At 40.1% G+C, this 23,887-nt stretch overlaps 1 protein-coding gene across 1 annotated transcript in view; it reads left to right on the forward strand.

Moving 5' to 3' along the window:
- The window catches only part of Eip78C (Ecdysone-induced protein 78C), a 398,272-nt gene that overhangs the window by 66,080 nt on the left and 308,305 nt on the right, over positions 1 to 23,887 (forward strand). The window contains exon 2 of the mRNA XM_083126570.1: positions 9,402 to 9,493. Within this exon, the coding sequence (XP_082982696.1) occupies positions 9,402 to 9,493 (92 nt within the window). The remainder of the gene's footprint in view (positions 1 to 9,401; positions 9,494 to 23,887) is intronic.

Here is a 23,887-nt window from a genome sequence, read left to right on the forward strand (position 1 = left end):
ATTGAGAACACTTTTATTGCACTTGTAAACGTGTACGCTTTTTATGTGTTCTAAAAGGTAGAAAGTGTACTTCTTTTACTGTGTTTGTACTGGCCATCAGTACTTCAGAAACGGTCGTTCTCACTTTTTTACGGTAGATGGATGGCAGCGGACTGCTTTAAAAATATTAACGGCCAGTACATAGTTAATGTAATTTTAGAGATTCATTTAAAAAAAATTCTTTATAGTGCACGCAACTGCAATTGTATGTATGCAGTTGTATGTACAGTAAAACTTCTCCTAACGGACACCTCTGAATAGCGGACACCTCTAAATTACGGACATTTTTAAATTCCCCGGCTGAAATACATGGGGTTTAATGGCAATATTACTTCTCAATAACGGATATTCTTAATAGCGGGCGCGGACACTGAAAACTACCTCCCCAACGCAAATAAAACTTCTTACTAACGGACAGCCTGAAAGAAAACGGTCGCAATTCTTGGAATTCGACACAACAATGGCCAGTATTTCGAACTAGCGCGCATTGTTTCATGTTACACCGAACTTATTTATTTCTAATACTGCAGACAGTAGACAGTATTTTTGTGGTTATCTTGAGAAGTGTCATTTTGAATACAGTAATTTAACAAAGGATTACGCTACGTGTACTGTATTTTCTTTTTTGAAATTTGTAATGTATGTAGGGATACTTTAGAAAATTTACATTCACCGTATGTAGTACAGTATTTTGTTCCTTGAATGTAGGGGGATAAAAACATTATGTTCGTAAAGTACGCACTGTAATATGCTTATCCTATTGTGTAACATCCTACACTTTTTTCTGAATAGCGGACACTTCTTAATAACGGACATTTATTTTTCCCTCAGGCCTGTTCGTTATTGAGAAGTTTTACTGTATTTAATGATAAAATATTAAAATGTTAATGATCGGCTGTCCCGTTTTCGTAACATAAAAGGCGGATTGTTAAATTCTAACGGTATAATATTGTAAACTTCACGGTAACAGTGTATCCACCTTCCAACCTTCAAGGGATGATCACTACAAAAAAAAAGTGGCTAATAGCAAGTTCGTGACGATCTTTCTTGTAATGTTCCATCTTGCGATAGAAGTTTACCATGTCTTGCCACTATTGCACTAAAGTCCTTTCCGACCTCCTCCCCTCCTTTTTCAGGGTTGACAAGTGTCAGCGGTTAGTTCCGGCGTCGGCCGCGTCGGGGGGAGGGGGTGTGTGGTCGTGTTGAGTTACGGGCGGGTTAGCATTAAAGTCGGCGGGTTATGCCTCCGAACGCTGGTTTATTGTCTGACGAAATGGGCGCGCAAATACGCTGCCCGTCGCCCGAGGAAGATGCCCAGCGCAAAAACAGTCGTAACTTCAGGTTTATGGCTCCATTTACCGCTAGGTGTCACTAGCGGAATGTAAGGGAGGGTGGCTTCGCAGGTAATCGAATGACAGGTAATCTTCAGCCTGCGAAAGCCCAACCGGTATGTTCTGCCCCTTTGATGTCTGCAACCCGCTAGCCAGCGCGAAGAGGGAAAGTCCCTCCCTCTCTTTCTGCGCCTCCCGTACACACACAACGTAAATAAGTGTATGAACAATATACGTAACAAGTAATTATTCATTGTACAGTTAACGGCAAAGGTAATAGTAGGCAAATTGTCCATTGTATTTTCATTCTACACCCCCCTTTTGTTCTTAAGGAAAGGATCTGTTGTTGCAAAGCAGATGTAGTCATATTCTTATTGATGTCGAATACACTCTGAATAAACATCAGCTGGAAAATTGTTAATTTTGCTGTTGGGTATACAGCAATGAAAGAAACAAGATCACATATTCTGTAAATATGTTAAAACTGATAACATCTAACATCCAATATTCTACCGTTAAAATTTAAGTCTGTCTGTTAACTTACAAAAGCGGGACGCAACAGGCTACTTGTGAGTGTCACCTCTCTGAGCTGTGGCTAGAATGAGAAATTAACATGGCGTCTGTAACTACCAGGAATATTAAACATACGCGCGGGTGTGTGTATACAAACATACATACATACATGCATATATATATAATATATGTGTGTGTGTGTGTGTGAGGGATCCCGGGTTCGATACCCGGTGGAGGCACAAGTGGTTCGGATCCCACTTTAAACTGTAGGTCCAGTCCCGATTAACCTTTGTGTGTATGTATATACATGTACACACATATAAATATATATGTATATATGCATGTATCGGTACGTATACATATACACACACGTATGTTGAATATTATATATTATATAGCCTATGTACGAGGGTTATCCAGAAAATAAAGACCGTTTGGTTATACAAAATGAAAAACACAATATTTATTGGAAAAGACAATTCTGTTACATACCTGAAGCTTCCTTCACTTCCCTACATAATCAACTCCTATATTTGTGTGTGTGAAAGTGCTGTACAGCATTGACACATAAGAAAAGAACTTTAAATTTAAATGTATTTTTTTATTACAGATAGATAATGATTATAAAGTGCACCACAAATCTATTTTAAAAAACTGAATGATCAAAATTACATTAATACCATTAATTATGTAATAGCTTTAATACTTTAAAAACGGTCATAGTCATTTTACGGTAGTTGGATGGTAACGAAAATTAACGGACTAAAACTGTCATTAGCCAGTCGATGTTTTACAGTGTATAATGATAATCACTACCCTGCATGGGTTTGGACTACTCGCAGATTACTGTTGTCTAATATTTTCAGCATGCTGATTCCAAAAATGAAATCAATTTTTACCCATCACGTCTAGTTTTTTTTTTCAATGCCTTAATTTTACAATAAAATGTGTAGTTCCATCATTTCCTCAATAGATGGCTCTGTTTAGATGGTAGAAAATATTGGTTTTCTACAATATAAATCTTCCAATTTTGAACTATAAGTCACATAGAAAAGTAAGCATTTAATCCACCTTCTATCTTCACAAGACATATTCGCATGAAAATTGTAAACTTTGATTAGCTAAGTTCAATTTTCGAAATCCCTCATAAAATTTTTCTTCACAAAATGTCCAAAACTAAATTTTATAATATGGTGGGTTGATTGAACTTAATGACGTATAGAAAAATCCTGATATGATGGGAAGAAATGTATGTCGTATCCGTCTTCAACATTCAAAATACTTCCAAAATCACCTATTGTTTTGTAAATAACCGAAATTTCCTTTCTTGAAATTTATTTTATTGCGTTCTATAATAGGCGTAATGGAATGGCGAATATGAGAATTTTGATTGTGAAATTGTGAAAAATCCTGACGTAATGGGGAGGGGGGAATGGATGTAAATTCCGTGATCAGCATTCAAAATACTTAGATTGACTTGAAATCATCCGATTTTATTCCCCAAAATGCAGAGCTGTGAATCATCAGAAATTGAAATGAACTAAATCTGATAGAGCAAAGATTTTCTTATATTTTCTCAACCACATTAAAATTGAGAATTCAACTAAGGCATTTGCCGGACCCTGTGGCTGAGTGGTTAGCACATCACGCTGCGACGCCAAGGGTCCCGGGTTCGAATCCCGCTCGGGTTTGGTTGTTTGTGAATGTCCATTCATCAATTTCATCATTTCATCACTCATCCCCATCTTCGCAAATTAGCCAAGAGGCACAAAACGCGTAGTAAAATAAACTAAATCAATCAATCAATCAACTAAGGCATTGAGACGAACCATAATTACGAAGACAGAGAGTAGCAGGGCCTTTTCGATAGCATAATGGCTAATGTTGTTACATTGTAGTCAAGAGGTCCTGGGTTCGATACCAGGTGGAGGCGGATTCACAGTTGTTCGAATTCGTCTTTATACTGCGTGTGTAGTATGTGCATAAAGTGGAATTAACACAGAGGCTACCATTTACGTTAATTTGATGTGATCAATAAAAACTACAATTCGATGAAAGTTTACCCAATTGTATTTGTATTTATTATTAGATCTAGTAAAATAAACCATTTGTATCGAACATAATGCGTATTTGTCAGTTATGCTTACATGTGCTCAAAACATATCATTGTAAACAACCATTTAATGTTCGTAGCAGATGTTATTGATGCGCTTGTTCATTGGAAATCACTTTTTTTCAGTATTTTTTCAAGATATTTAGCAGTTATCTTTGTTTTTAACATCATTATGGTTATTTGAAAATTAAATTTACCTATATTATGTCGCTTCTCTGTCCCTTCTAGGTTAATCGCGATAGGGGAAGTTTGCGTACAGCATACGAAATCTAGAGTTCTAGGTTCGCATCATGAATAGGACTTCGTCTAGTTCATGAGCATGGCAATTAACTTTTAGGTTGGAGAAGAGAAGTAGAAAAACAAAACTAGAAATTGAAAAAGGATGCGCATTATTTACATACTCTAGGAATGGATGTAGCACGTTAAAAGAGCCAACTCCCCTTAAACACACCTGAAATGTAGATTAGCGGAGTTACAGCCACGAGAAAATGCTCGCCGGAAAAACAAGTGTAGAGGAAGGAACGTGAACAATGTGAAGCTTCACTAATTCAAGCGAAATTGGACAATTGATTGATTTGCTTTATTTTACTTCACTTTTTGTGTCACTTTTGGATAATTTGCGAAGATGGGGATGAGTGATGAAATTGATGAAGGGACACTCACAAACATCCACGCTCAGGCCGGGATTCGAACCCGGGATCTCCGGCGTCGTAGCGCGATGTGCTAACCACTCCGCCACGGGGACCGGCGTGAAATCGGACAAAGACTTAACACTACTATACCCTGTCCCAGCTAACTGTAGAGCAGGGCCGCCCATATCGGAGGCAGAGGAGGAGGAGGAAAATAGAGTGGTGAAAGCGCAGCGTTGCCTACCTTACGAAAATTTCATGGCATGTACGGACGTACGGTCCAGACCTTAGTCCGTACGCTAAATGCACGGCTTGTCAAAATTTTCACTTGCAGTCTTATCCCTAATATTTCCCTAAGAAATTCCTAAACCAATCGTACGGACCTGGAGACAAAAATACGGTCCGTTTGCCATGTGCGTTCGGCATTATCCTTTTCAAAACTTTGCAACGCTTACAGAGAGGAGGAGGAAATCGGGTAACTCCCGTCGCTTTACACAATCCCGTTTCTCTCACTGTTCATTGGTGGAGCCGTCTCGCGTCACTACTTTCGCAGAGACTTGTTCTCGTTCGCCTGGTCTACAGTTAGCTGGTACGGAGTTTAACAGTGGGAAAGACGATCATTTAAGATGCGATTCTGCTGGGCAGATATAAAATTCAGAATAATCCATATAAAAGTGTGAAAATGGTTCAAATAGCTTCCGTTCCTTATTACTCTCAATTCCACGACGTAAGTTGTCAGTCATCTAATGGTTGACGAGAACGCTGTAATGCTATCATTACTCATTCTCTTATAACCTACGTATTTTGACTCTTATCCTGTTCGCGTGTAATTCTTTCACGGTTATTCCTATTCATATTTACTGCTTTTTACATTAATCTTATCCACATTTATTCCTTTCGCGCCTAATCCCATTTACTTAATCCTGTTCACGGCTATTCCTTTTACGCTCACTCCTCTTCACGTCAAGGCCTCCCCGATGGCGTCGCTGTAATCAAAGTTTCTAAAGTTTGAGCCCCGGTGGATGCACACCGTGTTTCATATCCCACTTTAAACTATAGGTCCAGTCCCGATTTGCCTATCTGTGCATAAAGTGGACTTAAAAAAACAATATTTGAAATCTGTTTACAGCTCTTCTTTTCACGCTTAATCTTCTTCATGGTTATTTATTTCTCAGTTTAATCCTGTTTAAAGTTATTCCTCTCTGTGTAATCCTGTTCAAGATTATTTCTTTCGCGCTTAAACCTTTGCACGGTTATTTCTTTTGCGCTTGACCCTGTTCAGTTATTTTTTCGCTCTTGGTCCTGTTCACGGTTATTTTTTTCGCTCTTAGTCCTGTTCACGGTTATTTTTTCGCTCTTAGTCCTATTCACGGTTATTTTTTCGCTCTTAGTCCTGTTCACGGTTATTTTTTTCGCTTTTGTGCTGTTCACAGTTATTATTTTCACCCTTGGTCCTGTTCACGGTTATTCTTTTCACCCTTGGTCCTGTTCACGGTTATTCTTTTCACCCTTGGTCCTGTTCACGGTTATTATTTTCACCCTTGGTCCTGTTCACGGTTATTCTTTTCACCCTTGGTCCTGTTCACGGTTATTATTTTCACCCTTGGTCCTGTTCACTGTTATTCTTTTCACCCTTGGTCCTGTTCACGGTTATTCTTTTCACCCTTGGTCCTGTTCACGGTTATTCTTTTCACCCTTGGTCCTGTTCACGGTTATTCTTTTCACCCTTGGTCCTGTTCACGGTTATTCTTTTCGCGCTTGGTCCTGTTCACGGTTATTTTTTCGCTCTTAGTCCTGTTCAAGGTTATTTTTCGCGCTTGATCCTGTTGACTGTTACTTTTTCGCGCTTGGTCCTGTTCACGGTTACTTTTTCACTCTTGGTCCTGTTCACGGTTATTCTTTTCGTGCTTGGTCCTGTTCACGGTTATTTTTTCGCGGTTTGTCCTGTTCACGGATATATTTTCGCGCTTGATCCTGTTCACGGTTATTTTTTGCTCTTAGTCCTGTTCACGGTTATTCTTTTCACCCTTGGTCCTGTTCAGTTATTCTTTTCACCCTTGGTCCTGTTCACGGTTATTCTTTTCACCCTTGGTCCTGTTCACGGTTATTCTTTTCGCGCTTCGTCCTGTTTACGGTTATTCCTTTCGCGTTTGATCCTGTTCACGGTTATTTTTTCGCTCTTCGTCCTGTTCAGGGTTATTCTTCTCGCGCTTCGTCCTGTTCACGGTTATTCCTTTCGCGCTTAATTCTGTCACCGGTTATTCCTTTCGGGCCTAACACTGTGCGTGGTAATTTCTATGGCGCTTAATTCTGTTCGCGGTTATTCATGTATTCCTCGACTCCGTGTAGGAAGACCGTGTAGAGAGTATCCTTACTCAGATATTCTGAAAGTTTCATCAATTTTTGACCTATCGTTCGCAGAGCGCAGTGCAAACCTTTGGGCTCGGTTGTATAAATACCACCCTGTACTTTCATCGCCAGATCAAACTTTATCGTTACATATACAGCTCGGAACTTCTGGAAAATGCAAAAGAGTTAGGAACTGGATGGATAGACCATTTGCGCAATGCGGCCTGTAGCATAAAGGAAGCCTCCAGCATCTTCCTTGAGCCTCCAGATCCTCTTCCAGCCTCCAGTCAATATCGATCTCCACGTGAAGACTCTACTTTCGCCACGCTTTGTTCCCCTTCTCTTTCTCTCTCTCTCTCTCTCGTCCTTTTTTTCCCTTCAAAAGAAATTGGTTATTGGTTTACATAATAATAGAGTTCTAGTCGAAGAGAAGACGCTTTGCTCAGCTCTCATTTTCTCTCTATCAGCTCCTTTCATCACTTTCCTCCATTGTTTTCTTCCGTAGTCTTCGCAAAGGCCTTGCAAAGAATGTCTCGGAGACAACACACAGCGGGAGATAAATGTCTTACTTAAGAAGGAAAGGATGCACAAAGGAATTACATGTTTGTTTACGGTGCTTTGCCGTACTAATTCTTATATTACGAAATTTGTCTTATTCTCTGTCTTGTAAGGTTAAACGCGACGATGTTGACGAAGTTATTGACAGAACGAATACGTTGTATATACGTCTTTTCAGATCGGTGGTCGATCTCGGCGCCTTAGGTTCCGGGTTCGAGTTTCAGCCGGGGCCTTGAGTGTGTCCATCACCATCATTCATCTTCATGAAGTCAGTCAAAAGTGACAGGGGTCTCCCCGATGGCGCAGTTGTTGCGTCGACTCCTTGTATTCAAGGGGTCCCGTGTTCGATACCCGGTGGAAGCACATAGTAGTTCGGATTCCACTTTAAACTGTAGGCCCAGTCTCGATTAACCTGACTGTGCATAAAGTGGACTAAAACACCAACTCAATCAATCACAAGTGACAGAAAAGCGACGCAAGAGAAGAAGAATACAAAAAATGCCATGCCTCATCCCGATTCGAACCAAGAACTTCTGCTTCCCAATCGATTCTGGGATGAATTTTAATGAAGACTTTTCATGGCGACAAATATTGCATGGTTATGTGTCTGGGCTCCCCGATGGCGTAATGGTGACGTTGTTGCCTTGCCAACAAAGGGTCTCGTATTGCTATATTTTTGTTTGTTTTTTTAGTTCGCTTTTCTGGCTAATCGCGACGATGAGGATGGGTGATGATTAGATGAAATTGAATAAGTGATGCGCACAAAGAACACTATGCTGGGACTCAAGCCAAGTCTAAAGAATAAATAATTTAATCTGTGCTCAAATTTCAAATACGTATATTTTTGATTTTCAGATATCACACAACGTAATTTCCTTGGCAAAAAGTTCCCTTAACTTTTTTTAATTTTTCTTGAGTTTTAGTTTTTGTTTCAAGTTTACTTTATGCACAGAAAGGCTAATCGGGACTGGACGTAAGGTTTAAAGTGGGTTCCGAACCAATATCCGCCTCTATCGCCTATCGAACTCGGACCCGTTGATTACAAGCCGACAACATTCCACTACACCATAGGGGAGGCCCTCAATTTATTCCTTGAATGGTGTATGTAAAACTTAATAATAAAAGAGACTAATATTTGTGTATGAAATGTAAAAATATGAAAGAAAACAGTACTGGATAATGAACAATTATCACCACCCCATTTCATAGCTTTACGATAGACTTGGGAACGCTGCATCACATGCTCTGACGTCACGCTGCGTAATAATGAGGCCTCGTGTCCGAGCCAAGAGAATCGCTCGCCCACTTGGTGTCGGGTAGCGAAGCTACACACACACACACTGGGGAAAAGTTCTACTTCAGTTAAGTATTTCAATTAATATTGCCTATGACTATACAACATATACAGGAGGATGAATACTCAATTTAAGTGCCAAGAAGTAAAGGTTATTTATATAAACGTTAGTGGTGTTATAATTCTTGTTAAAAGTAATTACTATTTATTGTTAATGCTTTGATTGTAATAAACAGGAAATTGAAAAGATACCTTTGCTTGTAATTTACAATTATTTACTAAGGTCTATTGCTCTCACTACAGATACATAGTTGTATGCCTTTAGGAAATGGGTCCCAGTCAAACTATCCATTGCGTGTTACGATGTTCGTTCGCACGCAGTTTGCTTCCTATGTAGAGGCAAAATACGTGGGGATGTCATACAATAATGAAGTGACAAGATAAAATAATATATTAGTATTAGCATGTTTGTTTATAATATTAATAATAATAGTAAATATATTTCTTATTACGCTGACTTTCGCATGTAATTTACTTTTCAATGAAAAATTTACGCAAAGTTATTCGTATTTCAGCGTGAAGATAGAGCCACTATCGCATTCCAGTTCGGAACCTTCTAGCCCTCTGGAGGCAAGCAGTCCAAGCAGCATAGTGGTACGAACACACGGTAAGTTCAATACCTGATTTCCTTTTCCGAAATTGTATTTTCGTACAATCCTCTGGCAATTTGTATTCATTTCATTCTTTTCACGAAACTAAGATGCAAACACAACTATTAATACCAGTATTAACGACAAAATACAAATATCATTTTTGTTCTTTTTTGTTTCGTTGTATTAAAATAACAGAAATTACATCGTCAAGAAGTAACTGCAAGAAATGAATGCTTTTTGCGGTTTTAGCGGATGAGTCCTGGGCAAGGCAATATTTCATCTTAGAGTAAAGATTGGGTCATGTGATGCCCGTCAAATTACTTCCATATGACCGATATCGGAAATTCATGAACTCTCATTTTGTGTCTCCTTTGTAGTACCTTCACTTTACCATTTATAGATTTGTCTAAATTTAACAAAATATATATTTGGTTATTTTCAGAACTTAGAATATCATGAAATCTATTCTAAGGGAATTTCTCATCTCAGATGTGCCTCTCTTACAACAGGCACACTAGAACTAGTTCGAGACCCTTGTCCCTCCAACGTACGTTCCCGAACAGGGAGTGAAGGGCTATCGCAGCTGTGCCTCTTGCAACAAGCACAAGGGAACCATTGTGTGTTCCAGAACGGGGAATGAAGGGCTATCTAGGCTGTGCCTCTTGCAACAAGCACAAGGGAACCATTGTGTGTTCCAGAACGGGGAATGAAGGGGTATCATAGATGTGCCTCTCACAACAGGCACATCAAGGAAACCATCGTGTGTTCCTGAACCGGAAGTAAAGGGCTATCGCAGCTGTGCCTCTTGCAACAAGCACAAGGGAACCATTGTGTGTTCCAGAACGGGGAATGAAGGGCTATCATAGATGTGCCTCTTACAACAGGCACATCAAGGAAACCATAGTGTGTTCCTGAACCGGAAGTGAAGGGCTATCGCAGCTGTGCCTCTTGCAACAAGCACAAGGGAACCATTGTGTGTTCCAGAAAGGGGAATGAAGGGCTATCATAGATGTGCCTCTTACAACAGGCACATCAAGGAAACCATAGTGTGTTCCTGAACCGGAAGTGAAGGGCTATCGCAGCTGTGCCTCTTGCAACAAGCACAAGGGAACCATTGTGTGTTCCAGAACGGGGAATGAAGGGCTATCATAGATGTGCCTCTTACAACAGGCACATCAAGGAAACCATAGTGTGTTCCTGAACCGGAAGTGAAGGGCTATCGCAGCTGTGCCTCTTGCAACAAGCACAAGGGAACCATTGTGTGTTCCAGAAAGGGGAATGAAGGGCTATCATAGATGTGCCTCTTACAACAGACACATCAAGGAAACCATAGTGTGTTCCTGAACCGGAAGTGAAGGGCTATCGCAGCTGTGCCTCTTGCAACAAGCACAAGGGAACCATTGTGTGTTCCAGAAAGGGTAATGAAGGGCTATCATAGATGTGCCTCTTACAACAGGCACATCAAGGAAACCATAGTGTGTTCCTGAACCGGAAGTGAAGGGCTATCGCAGCTGTGCCTCTTGCAACAAGCTCAAGGGAACCATTGTGTGTTCCAGAAAGGGGAATGAAGGGCTATTGTAGATGTGCCTCTTACAACAGACACATCAAGGAAACCATCGTGTGTTCCTGAACCGGAAGTGAAGGGCTATCGGAGCTGTGCCTCTTGCAACAAGCTCAAGGGAATCGTGTGTTCCAGAACGGGGAATGAAGGGCTATCGTAGATGCGCTTCTTGCAACAGGCACAACAAGGGAACCATTGTGTGTTCCAGAACGGGGAATGAAGGGCTATTGCGGCTGTTCCTCTTTCAACAGGCACATCAAGGAAACCATCGTGTGTTCGCGAACAGGGAGTGAAGGGATATCGGAGCTGTGCCTCTTGCAACAAGCTCAAGGGAATCATTGTGTGTTCCAGAACGGGGAATGAATGGCTATCGTAGCTGTGCCTCTTGCAACAGGCACAACAAGGGAACCATCGTGTGTTCCAGAACAGGGAATTGCGTACGTTCACAATATTTCTTAGAAATTATGATAATCTCCAAACGACTCTTCGTCAGTGGGTGCGTATAGTATTTCCCCCGGTACGTTTACCTGACCTCGTTACGTCACCTTGCGTAAATTGAGTGTCTCTCTGTGTCGAGTCAATCCGCCGGTAGTGCCAAGAGGTCTCGCGGTGGTCGTGCAGCTTGCAGATGAGAAGAGCACCGGATCTTCTTTGATCCAAGGTGGAGGTGGTGCAGAGGTGAGTAGTGATGGGACGTCGGAGTAGAAGAGGCTGTGTACTCTACCTCGTCTCTCTCTCTGAAGCGGAGTTACAACCGTCTCAGCGTTCAATATGTTGCCGGATTCAAGGGGAACCTGCCATGGGAGCTCATTTAAAGCGGATGTTCGAATACCGAAGCGTTGGTTCGATCCGCGGACAAAGCATTGGGAAGGAAACTCTTCCAAGCCGGAATGTCAGCTTTCTTCACGGCGGTTTCTGGAAAGTTCTAACATGGCAAGCAGAAGAAAAAAAATGCCATACAAAACAATTGTTTTCTGATCCCCTTGGCGGAGTGGTTAGCACAGCGTGGTACGACATCGGGGTTCCGATTCGAATCCCGGCCTCGCCATGGAGTTCTTTGTAAATACCCCTTCATCATATCATTCTCAATCAAGGAGTCCTGGGTTCGATACCCGGTGGAGGCGCATAGTGGTTCGGATCCCACTTTAAACTGTACGTCCAGTCCCGATTAGCCTTACTGTGCATAAAGTGAACATAAAACACCAAATCAACCAACCATATCATTCTCATTTTCACGATTAGCCTAGAGTGGCAGGAAAGCGAAGCATAATATACCAAATCTATCAACAATATTATTTAATTCACCTGGATGGTACCATTTCTTCTGTTCTAGAATTCTTTTTCCGAGTTTCTTTGCAATTCTATCTTATTCAGGTAAGCTTGAACCACAATTTGGTGGTATGTTATGAGACCAGTGCTATTGCTTTCGAATAAAATCACCGAAAGTCTTATTTTTTTTTGTATAACCGCACAGTGCGAGACAAGTATCAAAATTATATTATTAGCAATGTTACTACTTCTCGCTCGTGCACGGTGTGTTAATGAAATACGGAACGATTTTTTGGTATTTTTTCGCAATAAATAGCAGGTAAATGATTAGCACATCTGGAATATATCACATTTTGCATCTCTAAAAAAAAATATCTTACTATTGTGGAAATTCTAGGTGTCCCCGATGGCGTAGTGGTAACGTCATCGGCTTGCAATCAAGGACTCCCGGGTTCGATACTCGGTGGAAGCATATAGTGGTTTTATTCTGTAAAATATGGGGCTATAGTTTTTCTTTTGTTATCCTTTAGGGTTTGAAATTTTATTAGTTTGCTAGAATATGCTTTTCTCATTAGCGAGCCTTTGTAGAAAGATATGTCGGGCATATTGAATCTGTTGCCCACGAGGCCTGTTTAAATCTCCGTTACGTGAGCTAGCATTATTGTTTCTCTAGCAGTATGCGACGGTGTATCGTTCTGCTGCAATCAAATGACACCTCACCGCTCACGATGTCTTTATCACTCCCATCATTCTGAAAGTTGTATTGGTCTGTCACTGTTCGAGTTAGGCCATTACACAACACTACACCATCACAACAACGAGTATCACGTAAAAAGTGTATTGTAAAATGCGTTCAGATGTACGTAGATGGCTTCTTAGCCCGGGTTCGATACCCGGTGGAGGAACATAGTGGTTCGGATCCCACTTTAAACTCGATTAGCCTTACTGTGCATAAAGTGGACCTAAAACACCAACTTGAATGGCTTCTTAGCTGGAATTGAACTTCTTCGTTTATCAATACAAATGCCCGTAGAATGCCCACAATTCTCATGAATAAATGACCACTCGAAAAACCATCTTCAAATTTTTAACAAGTAACAGAGCATTCCCTGATATTCGCTACAAGACTCGGCGGCAAGCGGCCCGGTATCAGCGCTTGTCTTTCCCGGTGAACGGGTCCGCGACAGTCGGTAGAGTCGGCTATTAAAATTACAGTTTTCATATTGTGTACTAACCTTGACTACAAAAGGTGTTGAAAATGATGTCCCTCTGCTGCAACACATTCCTGGCATCTCCGAAGGAAATTGGCATTTACACGTGCAAGTTCGTCTACTGTAATTCTTCCGATTTCCCGTACAATACTCTCTTTTAACTCACGGATGGTGTGCGGATTGTCTTTGTATACTTTATTTTTTAGATTTCGACATTTTTCTTTCCACTTTTATTCAGAACTAACCCTGTTACTCTAAACCTTTTTACGAGGTTTAACATGGTGGTCCTATGTGGAACGGCAACACCAGGAAATTTCGTTGCAAAACGTCGTCGCACTTCTCCACAATTCCTCTTTCCGAAGTAACACTCGACAAGATAAATCCTTTGTTGTAATGTAAACTTTTGTGGTGCCATATTAAGCCACAATATTCAACACACGGACACGACACAACACAACCTCCGAGGGAGGATTATACTGTCGTCAGTCTGCAACGTCAACAGAAAGGGAAAGAGAGCGAAGGGAGGGAGAGCGAAAAAAACAGACTGTAGCGTGAGACTGTCGCGGACCCGTTCACCGGGAAAGACAAGCGCTGATGCCGGGCCGCTTGCCGCAGAGTCTCGTAGAGAATGTCAGGTAATGCTCTGTATTATTGTCTTACTATGTATACAGGTGAACCCGTACACAGGTGTAAGCTCATTCTCATCATTAATTTATCATCCTCTTCTACGTGTTTATATGCGTTTGAGCCTACCGTTGCCATAGTAGAACTAAGATGTTCAACAACTGTAACAATGAGTATTGTTATAACATTGTTGATTACAGCACATCAATAGTGTGTATGGCCTTTCTCATAACGTAGTAGTAACATAAGCAGTGGGTCACGGATTCGAAACACTCTTGAGACACAAAGTGGTTCAGATCTCAATTTAAACTTCAGGTCCTGTCCCTGTTAGCCTATCGGCCTATACAGTGGACTTCGCCAAACAATGGCACGCGCAAGTAATTATTTGTCTCCGTTAGAGAGAATTTTCAGACCGAAGTGACGAGCCACGAAAGACAAGCGCCAAGTCGCACGCGACACGTGGGTTTCACGCAGAAGCAACAAGCGATACGGGTTGCTCAAGTTTATTAAACAAAACATTCACTGCGCATGCGCAACCACCAGACCGATATCTCGCCATTGAGAAAACGGCGCGGATCGAGTGACAAGCAAGCGACATGTGAAGGTTGTCGTGTTACTTCGGCACAAAACGTTGTGTATATTTCCAAAGGTTTGCTTAAAAGTGACATGACTAGTGTCGCTTTTATCTCTTCGCTTTAACTTAACTGTAGATGTAGCAAAATGCCTGTAACCCTGCTGCTTGCCGACAACTGAAAGCGGAAACACAATTAATACATTTCCGTACAAAAATGATGCATTGAAATTTTGGACACCCTGTATTACCTGAAAAGGTAACAAAATTTCATAAGCACCCTGTATATACTAACTTCTTTTTCCGAGTAATTGAGGAAAGGCAGTTTCAACCAAGAGGATCAAGAGCTAGTTACAGGACCCTTCTTTGGAAATAACGGGGGTCGTATGTTTTCAGCAGACTCGCTCTAGCGCCCAGTTCCACAGCTGAGGATGCTCCTTAAGTCTCGGTCGGCCAGCGGGTGCATTAGTTAGTGAGGGTGCATTAACGTTACGTCCGAAGTAAATTGCCTTTGCGACCCTCTTCGAGAGCACCGTTACCTTCCACCAATTACCACAGCGAACCTTATCCCTAACTACAATTTATGCCAGGATTTTTTCCCCCCTCTGGCTTGCAAGGAAGGAAGAATTTTATTTACTGCTTCGCCAACATACGCGTAAGATGGGAGCCATCGTGATAAAACGAAGCGAAAAGATATGTGCGTCGAATGCGATGTGGAAAAGAGTTAGTTTTATATATTTTACAGTAAATATTTAAAAAAAAGATATGGAATATGGAGGACGGTTTTGAAACATTTCACCCAGGTTACACACAGAAATATTGTCCGGTCTGATTACACCAAATGCAGGTACATTATCCAAAGACTTTTTTGTACAATTTCAAAAATTTTGAGATGGATGTTTTTGAGAAAATGATTTCTAAAGGAAGGTCAATATATATTTTTTTTTCATTTTTTACAAAGAAGTTACATAACGTTAGAAGTTAGTGCAAAAATGGCATCGGTAATAGTCCAGCTTCCAAATTTTTGAATTTTTATTTTTAACTTGACGAGGTTTCATAAATATGTTTCTTAATAAGGTTTTGAAGTACTTTGAAAAAGCCTTCAAATGAAGGACACCTCAAGTCTCTATCATTTATCGGTTTTTGATTTATAGTAGTTTGAAAATGGCATAGTTTTCCTTGCGTAATCTTTTTTCTATATATACCAAATAGCGTCTTTGTGAGTTTGTAACACTGTAACAAATCAACAGAAGAGGAAAATATTTTATTTTTGGACATATGCCATGTGGTCATTCAACATATATTTTTTTTTTAGTAAAATCTATAATGGTGAGTGGATATCGCCTGTATGATCTGAGATGAAATGACCTTGAACGTAATGAGCACATTAGCATGTAGGCTATTTTTACCCGTAACAGAACATGGGGATAAGCGCCTCAACTAGTACAAAATTATGGGCAGGGCTCTAACAGGAGAAGAAAATTTGTGTTTTAAAATCTTCCTGAATCAGTTTTTTAAGTCTAATACAGTCGAAGGTTCCTTAACCAGAACGAAAACTATTCAGTCTCCTAGGGTATAGAGCCGGCTCCCGTGGCAGAGTGGTTAGCACATCGCGCTACGCCGCCAGGGGTCCCGGGTTCGAACCCTGGCCTCGACATGGATGTTTGTGATTGTCCATTCATCAATTCAATCACATCATCATTCATAAACATCTTCGCAAATTAGCCAAAAGTGGCACAAAAGCGAAGTAAAATTAAAAAAAAACAACAATTAAATCGTAGGATAGAATCTCCATAACCCGTGTTAAGTTGTTACGAGCCGGGGCTGTAAAGGGGCATTCAGCACAAATAAGAACAAACTCAGGACAACACGACCCCATACAGGATTATTAATACGCCGTGGGTCCAGGCGAAACTGCAGATACTGGGGTGTAGATGGTGGAAGTGAGGCTGACTTTGGATTGATTTGCTTTATTTTACTTCGCTTTTTGTGCCACTTTTGGCTAATTTGCGAAGATATGTATGAGGGTAGATATGATGCAATTGATGAATGTAGAATCACAAACATCGATGCCCAGACCAGGATTCGAACCCGGGACACCTGACGTCGTAGCGCTAGCAACTCGGCCACGGGGGCCGGCTGGTCGACTTTTGAAAAGTGCTCTTCGTCGTGTCTTGATTCTTCTCAGCTTGCATCCAAGGCTGTAAGCAATGCGTGCTATTGAAAAAAAACATATCTAAAAGTTAAAAAATATGCTACTTTTATTACAACTAATCTCTACGTATTGCAATATGCCCCTCGGATACTATTCAGCCGGATGAATTGAAATAAGCTCAATTTTATTGACTTGCCAGTCAATCATTCTTTATAAAAATGCAATAATAGAAGTACCCCATTTTTTATCTTTGTCGACAGGTGGCACGATTACAGGAATTTTGTTACACCTATTTTTTTTTTTTAACTAACACGTCCCAAATGTTAGGTTAAAGCAAGTTATAGCATTTCCAAATTTTTGAGTTATAATTGGAACATTCTGCGTATTTGAAAAGGTGAAATCAGTTCTGTCAAAATTGCGTGCGAATGAAATGTGTGCCAATAAAAGTTAGAGTTTTTGAGTTTTAAGTTAAATTTATGGATAGATAGGCTAATCAGGACTGGCTCTACAATCTGAATCTACATATATCCGAACCACTAAGTGCCTCCACCGGGTATCGAACCCGAAACCACTTGATTAGAAGACGACGACGTTGCTATTAAGGCTCGGGAAAGGCTCTAATCGTAAAGAGAGAACACTGAGTTCTGTAGAATTATACTCACCTTACAGTTCTTAGCAGATCTGAAGTCAATTATTACGGTAGATAAAGTTCATTAATATATTAATAAATATGTTTCGACCACCTCCACCTTGCATACGCAGAGCCCAGAATGTGTTAATTGACACGAATATGTTGAATCCAGCGTCACATTTAACGGTATAAACTGCTAATACCATCGACTTTGATGAAAATAAACCTTTTTTTTATTTTAATTAGTTTAAAAAAATCGCAAACGGATAAAGGAGACAAGGCAATGGATAAAATGCCGTACCCAGAACCTCTGCAGCTGTTGTTTATACAGCATATAATGTTCATGCTGTATCAGAAAGGTTGACCTTTGAGATTTCTTTCAATGAGATAGCGCTTTGCAGTTTAAACACGAGTTGCAAGTGGTGTTTTTGTCATAATAGATACATTTGTCTATTCTTCACTTAAACTAGTTAACGTCGCATATTGATACTATTAGAGTCATCACGACGGAGAAGAAGGGAATTTGGGACTGAGTATATGTAGCGATCTTCATTGAGTCATATATTCCATATTCGTAGCATCGGCAGCAGGGTACAGTCGTGCGGCTTTAAGATCGCGAAAGTACTTGGCTCGTCCCAATCGACAGACTTTGGAAATATATATGCATTCGATTATACCATCAATTTATTAGGCTGCTCCGCTGAGATAAAATGAGGAAGACCTCAACAAGGATGATCGGCCTCGAGATTTGAGCCTGCGTCCTCCCGAAAACGAATGTCCCGTTAACCACACATGAAAACTCATGTAGTGATTTAGAGCTTCCTTGGTATTGGTTGTCCAGCGAAAAGAATAGACTGTTGGGTATATGAGAACAGCGTTGCCGCTTGCCGCAGGGGCGAGTAACGGATCTGCTGGCAGTGAAAGTACAAGACCAAACAAACGTGCGTGGCGCTTGAATCGCGGGTACGTACAAATTGAAGAAATAAGTTCACGGTGAGCTATTATTAAAAACAAGAAACAAATTCACAAAATTACATAAACTGAAAGAATAATTCTTAATGAACTTACTTTTCTCTCACATGCCACTTCGGGGGGTTAATTCCTTCCATTGCAGAATCATCACCAGAATCATTTTCTTCCGTCAGATCATCACTCTCGCTGGAATATTCACCCAAGTGGATTATTATCTGATCAACGTCATCCTGCAATTCATCTGCATTCCACATTTCCTTCTCTATGACCATGACATGTTTTACGTAATTTTGCCAGTTTTCAACTGTTACTGTCTTAAATGATTCAGTGATTACATTTTCAATGTCTTTAGTTTTGAATGTAGTGTTGTTACACCGCACATAATGCTTAACCTGTGACCACACAAGTTCAATCGGGTTAAGTTCACAATGATATGGGGGCAAACGAAGCACCGTATGCCCCATCTGTTTTGCCATCTCATCGATCTTATACTTATCGTACTTAATTTTATGAATATTTGTAAGTTCCAGAAGATCTCTCCGTAACATGTCGTCATCATAACGAATGCCATGAAATTTCAACCATTCTTCTTCCATGAGGTTGTCGGCATTGGCTCTTGCTTGCGGCTATGATAAGAGGCATTGTCAACAACAATAACAGATCCCGGAGGGAGATTGGCGAGCAACTGTTCCCGAAAATACATCTCGTACGTTTCTCCATCCATTTCATCATGGGCATCTGCAGTATTATTTTTGCACTGGAACACAAATTGGGCGTTTTGCAGAAAACCGCGTTCGTTACCCGCATGCACTAAAGCGTATCGCGCTCCGCGAGATGTTGGATTTTTTAAACCAGTGGAAAGACCTGCCAGAAACGCTTGTTTTGCAGTTGTAATTGTCTTGTCTTTCCATTCATAATTGACTGAGGTTCCGGTGTTCACCCAGGATTCATCAGTGTAAACAATATTTCTATTTTCACGCCTAAACTTCCTAATCTCTCTTAAATATTTATGGCGGAGAGAAATTAAATCTTCTCTTTCCATTAACATGGATTTGTTGCCCATTTTCTCATACGAAAAGCCAAGTTCTTTGAGAAAGACATGAAACGTTGATCTTTTAAAATTCGGTAATGAAGAGTCAGAATTAACAGCAACAAGAACAGAATTAAGTGTTGGGGGTTTGTTTTTAAAAAAGAATTCGTGAACTTTACGTCGCACAGCACTTCTGACAAAATCATTATATTTTACATTTCTACTTGTAATTGGCGATCTTTTCCTGGGTCGTTTCTTACCTGGTGTTTCAAGAGGACCTTGAGAAACCTCGCCCCGAATTTTATACACAGTAGCCCGAGAAACTCCAGTTGCTTTCGCCGTCTCGCTGGCTAACCAACTTACACTGCGATCCGGATTTTTCTGTTTTAAATAAACAAAAATATTCATTACTATTTGCCTTTCTTTACTTTTGAGAACCTCACCACGCCTTCTCTTCTTTACACTACTTTCGCTCATATTTCAGTATTAAAACCAACGGTTTTTTACAGCACAACACAACCCAAAGCACAGATCCGCCACAGTCATTCCTCGTCGAAACCAACGGTCAGTCACCCTCTCCTTCCGTGAAATTTTGTCTACCGCGGTACTGGCTGAGGGGGTGGGGTGGAAAGCAGTCGACAACGCTGGGCTCGCCGTTCCCCTCCGTTCACGTGCCCCTGCACAAACAAAATTAAAAACACGCGCTGCTGGAAGGAACTTTTGCTGGTCTGAAAGCTTAACCAGTTCCAGAATAGCGTTTTGCATTCGAAAGAAAAGCAAGTGTGTTCACCTTTGCGCTCAGTAGTGAAAACAATATTTAAAAAGAGGGGGGATGTAGGGAAAGTAAAAGCCCATTTGAAGCAACAGTCTATTCTTTTCGCTGGACAATCTATAGTGTAGTAGTGAGCATATTCTTCTTTCTCTCGTTATTGCCGTGTAATAGAGAAGTACCAGAGAAAGGTAAACAGATGGGAGAAGAAAGAGAAACAAAGGAAAAAAAGAGAGAGAAAGAAAAGGGACGAAAAAGGAGAAAGAAAGAAAGAAGAAAAATATGAAAGAGAGAATCAAATGAAAAATGGAGAAATAATGAAAGGAAAGAGACTAGGAAAGGAGAGAAAGAAAAAGGAGGAAAATGGAGAGAAGAATAAAAGGGAAGAAAAATGAAGACAGAACTAGAAGAAAAGTAGAAAGAGAGAAGCAAATAAAAAAGGAGAAAGAAGGAAAGAAAAGGGACGAAAAAAGGAGAAAGAATATAAGAAAAGTTGAGAGAAATGGTACGAGAAAAGGAGAAAGAAATAGAAGAGAAGTAGAAAGAGAGAAGCAAAGAAAAAGAAATAGAAGAAAAGTAGAAAGAGAGAAGAAAATAAAAAAAAATAGAAAGAAGGAAAGAAAAGGGACGAGAGGAGACAACGAAAGAGAGAGGTCGAAAAAGAGAAAGAAAGAGAAGATAGAAAAGTAGAGAAAAAGAGGAAGGGAGAGAATGGCTTCACTCATGACGTTATTCCATGTTATTTGAAGTCTGAGTCATCTTTACGCCTCTACATCTTAAAGTGGGAACCTATTCACAAAGGTAGCATCGATTTTTTTTCTCAAATTTCTTATTTACTTATTACCTAACCACTAATCAATGTAGTGATTTCTTTTATATTCGCAGTTTCTAAAATCTACAATGTGTCTACATCTCCATATATTCTTAACTTATCATTTTTACTTTTCACTATTTGTTTTATTATTATAATTATTACGTATTAGTACTACTAATATACATTCTGCTAACCAAATCTGTTCTGGCTCACCAGAACGGTTGTGATTATTAGAGCTAGGAATTTTAGGTGCTGCACCTTAAAATTTTTTGTGTGAAAATGGGTAAAAAAGTGACTCATCCCCAAAATAAGCATGTATTGAACTCTACTGATGGTGTTTCGGTTGCACCTTTTTGCACCTTTTTCAGAATCTCAGAACCTTTTCCACCTTTTTCACAATCTCAGAACCTTTTGCACCTTCTCGCCCTTTTTGCATCTTTATCATTTTTTAAATACAACTCGCGCGCTGTTTAACCCCACCCACATTCGAGGCATGGCTTCTTGGCATGCAATTCTTGTTTACCACACAACAATGAATCGGCTTTCTTCAGTTCTTGGACGTTAATGTAGTAAGCGCACGGACTTTAAACAGTGCCAACAATGACGCGTTACAATTACTAGAAGTTGTGCTCTTTTTGTCCTATGCTGTATTGTTTACGAATTGTTGTAGGAAAGCTGTTTTGTTTTCGTTTCCTTCTCCGGTCTCAGCTAGCAAGGTAACTGCAGTCTGTGATCGACTGATCGATGCATCGGATTTGCTTGTTCACCATGCCAAAACATAAAGTAAATGTTGGGAAACTGCAGGACATTGTTAAACAGTTTAGCGGTGACGGCATTCAGGGTGATGGATCTGTTCTGAGGTGTGATGTGTGTGAGATTTCTATTGCTGTTGATGACAAACACCAACGCACTCGGGTTGTGCAGCATCTACAAAGTGGGAAGCACGTCAGGAATAAAGAACTACGAGATGGTAAAAGTGGGAAGCGACAGCAATTCATTGGTGAGGCGCTTGCATCTTCGAGTTCCAGAAATAAAAATGAATTTTTCAGTGAGACAGCAAGGACATTTATAGCGTGTGGAATACCTCTTTCGAAACTTAACAATCCTGTCATGAAATCATATTTGCAAAAATATACTGGAAAGTCAGTTCCAGATGAGAACACCTTAAGGAAATCTTACCTTCAACCTCTTTATGAAGCTAAAATCTCACAGATCAGGCAAGTAGTAGCTGACCATCCAGTCTATTTTATACTAGATGAAACCACAGATAGACAAAACAGGTACGTTTTGAACATTTTAGTAGCACCTATCAATGGACTTCAAGTGAAACCCATGCTTTTAAAAACTTATTTTCTCGGAAAAACGGATAATGCAAGTGTAATGCAAAGTTTCAATGATGCATGTTTTGTATTGTGGCCCGAGGGCGTAAAATATGATAGTGTGTGGTTAGTTCTTCAACCAAGCATCTTACATGTTAGCTGCATTTTCTAATCTGAAGAATATGTATCCTAACTTAAAACATGTGACCTGCATTGTTCATGCTTTGCATCGAGTTTGAGAAGCTCTTAAAGATGAATATACATATGTGAACGAATTTGTTTCTAGCATTAAGAAAATACTGAAAAAGGCTCCTTCTAGAATACAGAAGTACGTAGAAATTACGAAACTTCCACTACCACCCTCTCCCATCCTCACTAGATGGGGTACATGGTTAAAATCTGCAGTGTTTATTTGCAATCATTTCCATACAATATCGAAATTTTTAGATGCTTTGCCTAGTGATTCCTCAACTGTAGAAAAAGCCAAAAAACTTGCACTTAAAACAGGAATTGCAAGATGAACTCTATATTGTACATGGCTTCTCTTTCCTTACTACTGGAGGAGCAGTGTCCTGAAAAGAAAGCACAGTGGGCTGTTTTGATGGATGTGCAACGAGAGCTGCAAGGGGTCGGGAAAGAGAAGTTAGAACAAAGTTTAGCCAAAAACCCTGATGTTCAAGAAGTCGCAACCAAGAAGGATGTGGATTACCAGTTGAAAACGAAATACGCACCACTTGTATCTGCTTAGTGACCGCAGATGTAGCCTCACTCAGAAGAACATAGAAATTTTGAATGTAATCTATTTTAACAATTTTCTAGATGACTAATTCTAAGCAAGTAAGAAGAAGCATGTTTTCCTTTATGTCGCTTTCTAATGTATCAGAGAATTTTCTTTGCTTAGTTATATTAAATAATTTAAAACCAGAGAATACTCTATGTGTTTATCCAGACAAGTTGAATCATATATGTATGCACTGCTCACAATAAATTTTACATCTGAAAATTAGCACCTATTTTAGCACCTTTTTTGCACCTTTATTGGCAAATTCTTGCACCTAAAATTCCTAGCTCTAGTGATTATACAATAAAGGAAAAACTGAGGAATCCGTAAATGTTCGCTGAAAAGACACCCAGGGTTTATTTTAAGGTACCTGGGCGAAAGCGCATACATCCGAATGTATTGAATGCATATTATTATTAATAAAGTAGCATCGATCTCAGAACGCTCGATTACATCACAACAGCGCTAACCAATACACAATCGAAGATCTCTTTCTCTTTTCGACAAATTAATATTCAGTTATGAGGTACTGCAGTGGCAACACTGGAATATCTACCTGCGTAAGCTGCAAATCAACTCCAAATCCTACCTTGCTTTGAAAGTGCCCTATTTCAGTTCATAATAACTTTACCCAGCACAGCTTGCCAACAAATTACGTAATACACGTGCGAGTAACGCTGAACACTAAAGTTCCGGTTAAC

The sequence above is a fragment of the Lepisma saccharinum genome, chromosome 8 (genome assembly GCF_977018435.1).
Source record: "Lepisma saccharinum chromosome 8, izLepSacc3.1, whole genome shotgun sequence".
Taxonomy (NCBI): Eukaryota; Metazoa; Arthropoda; class Insecta; order Zygentoma; family Lepismatidae; genus Lepisma; species Lepisma saccharinum.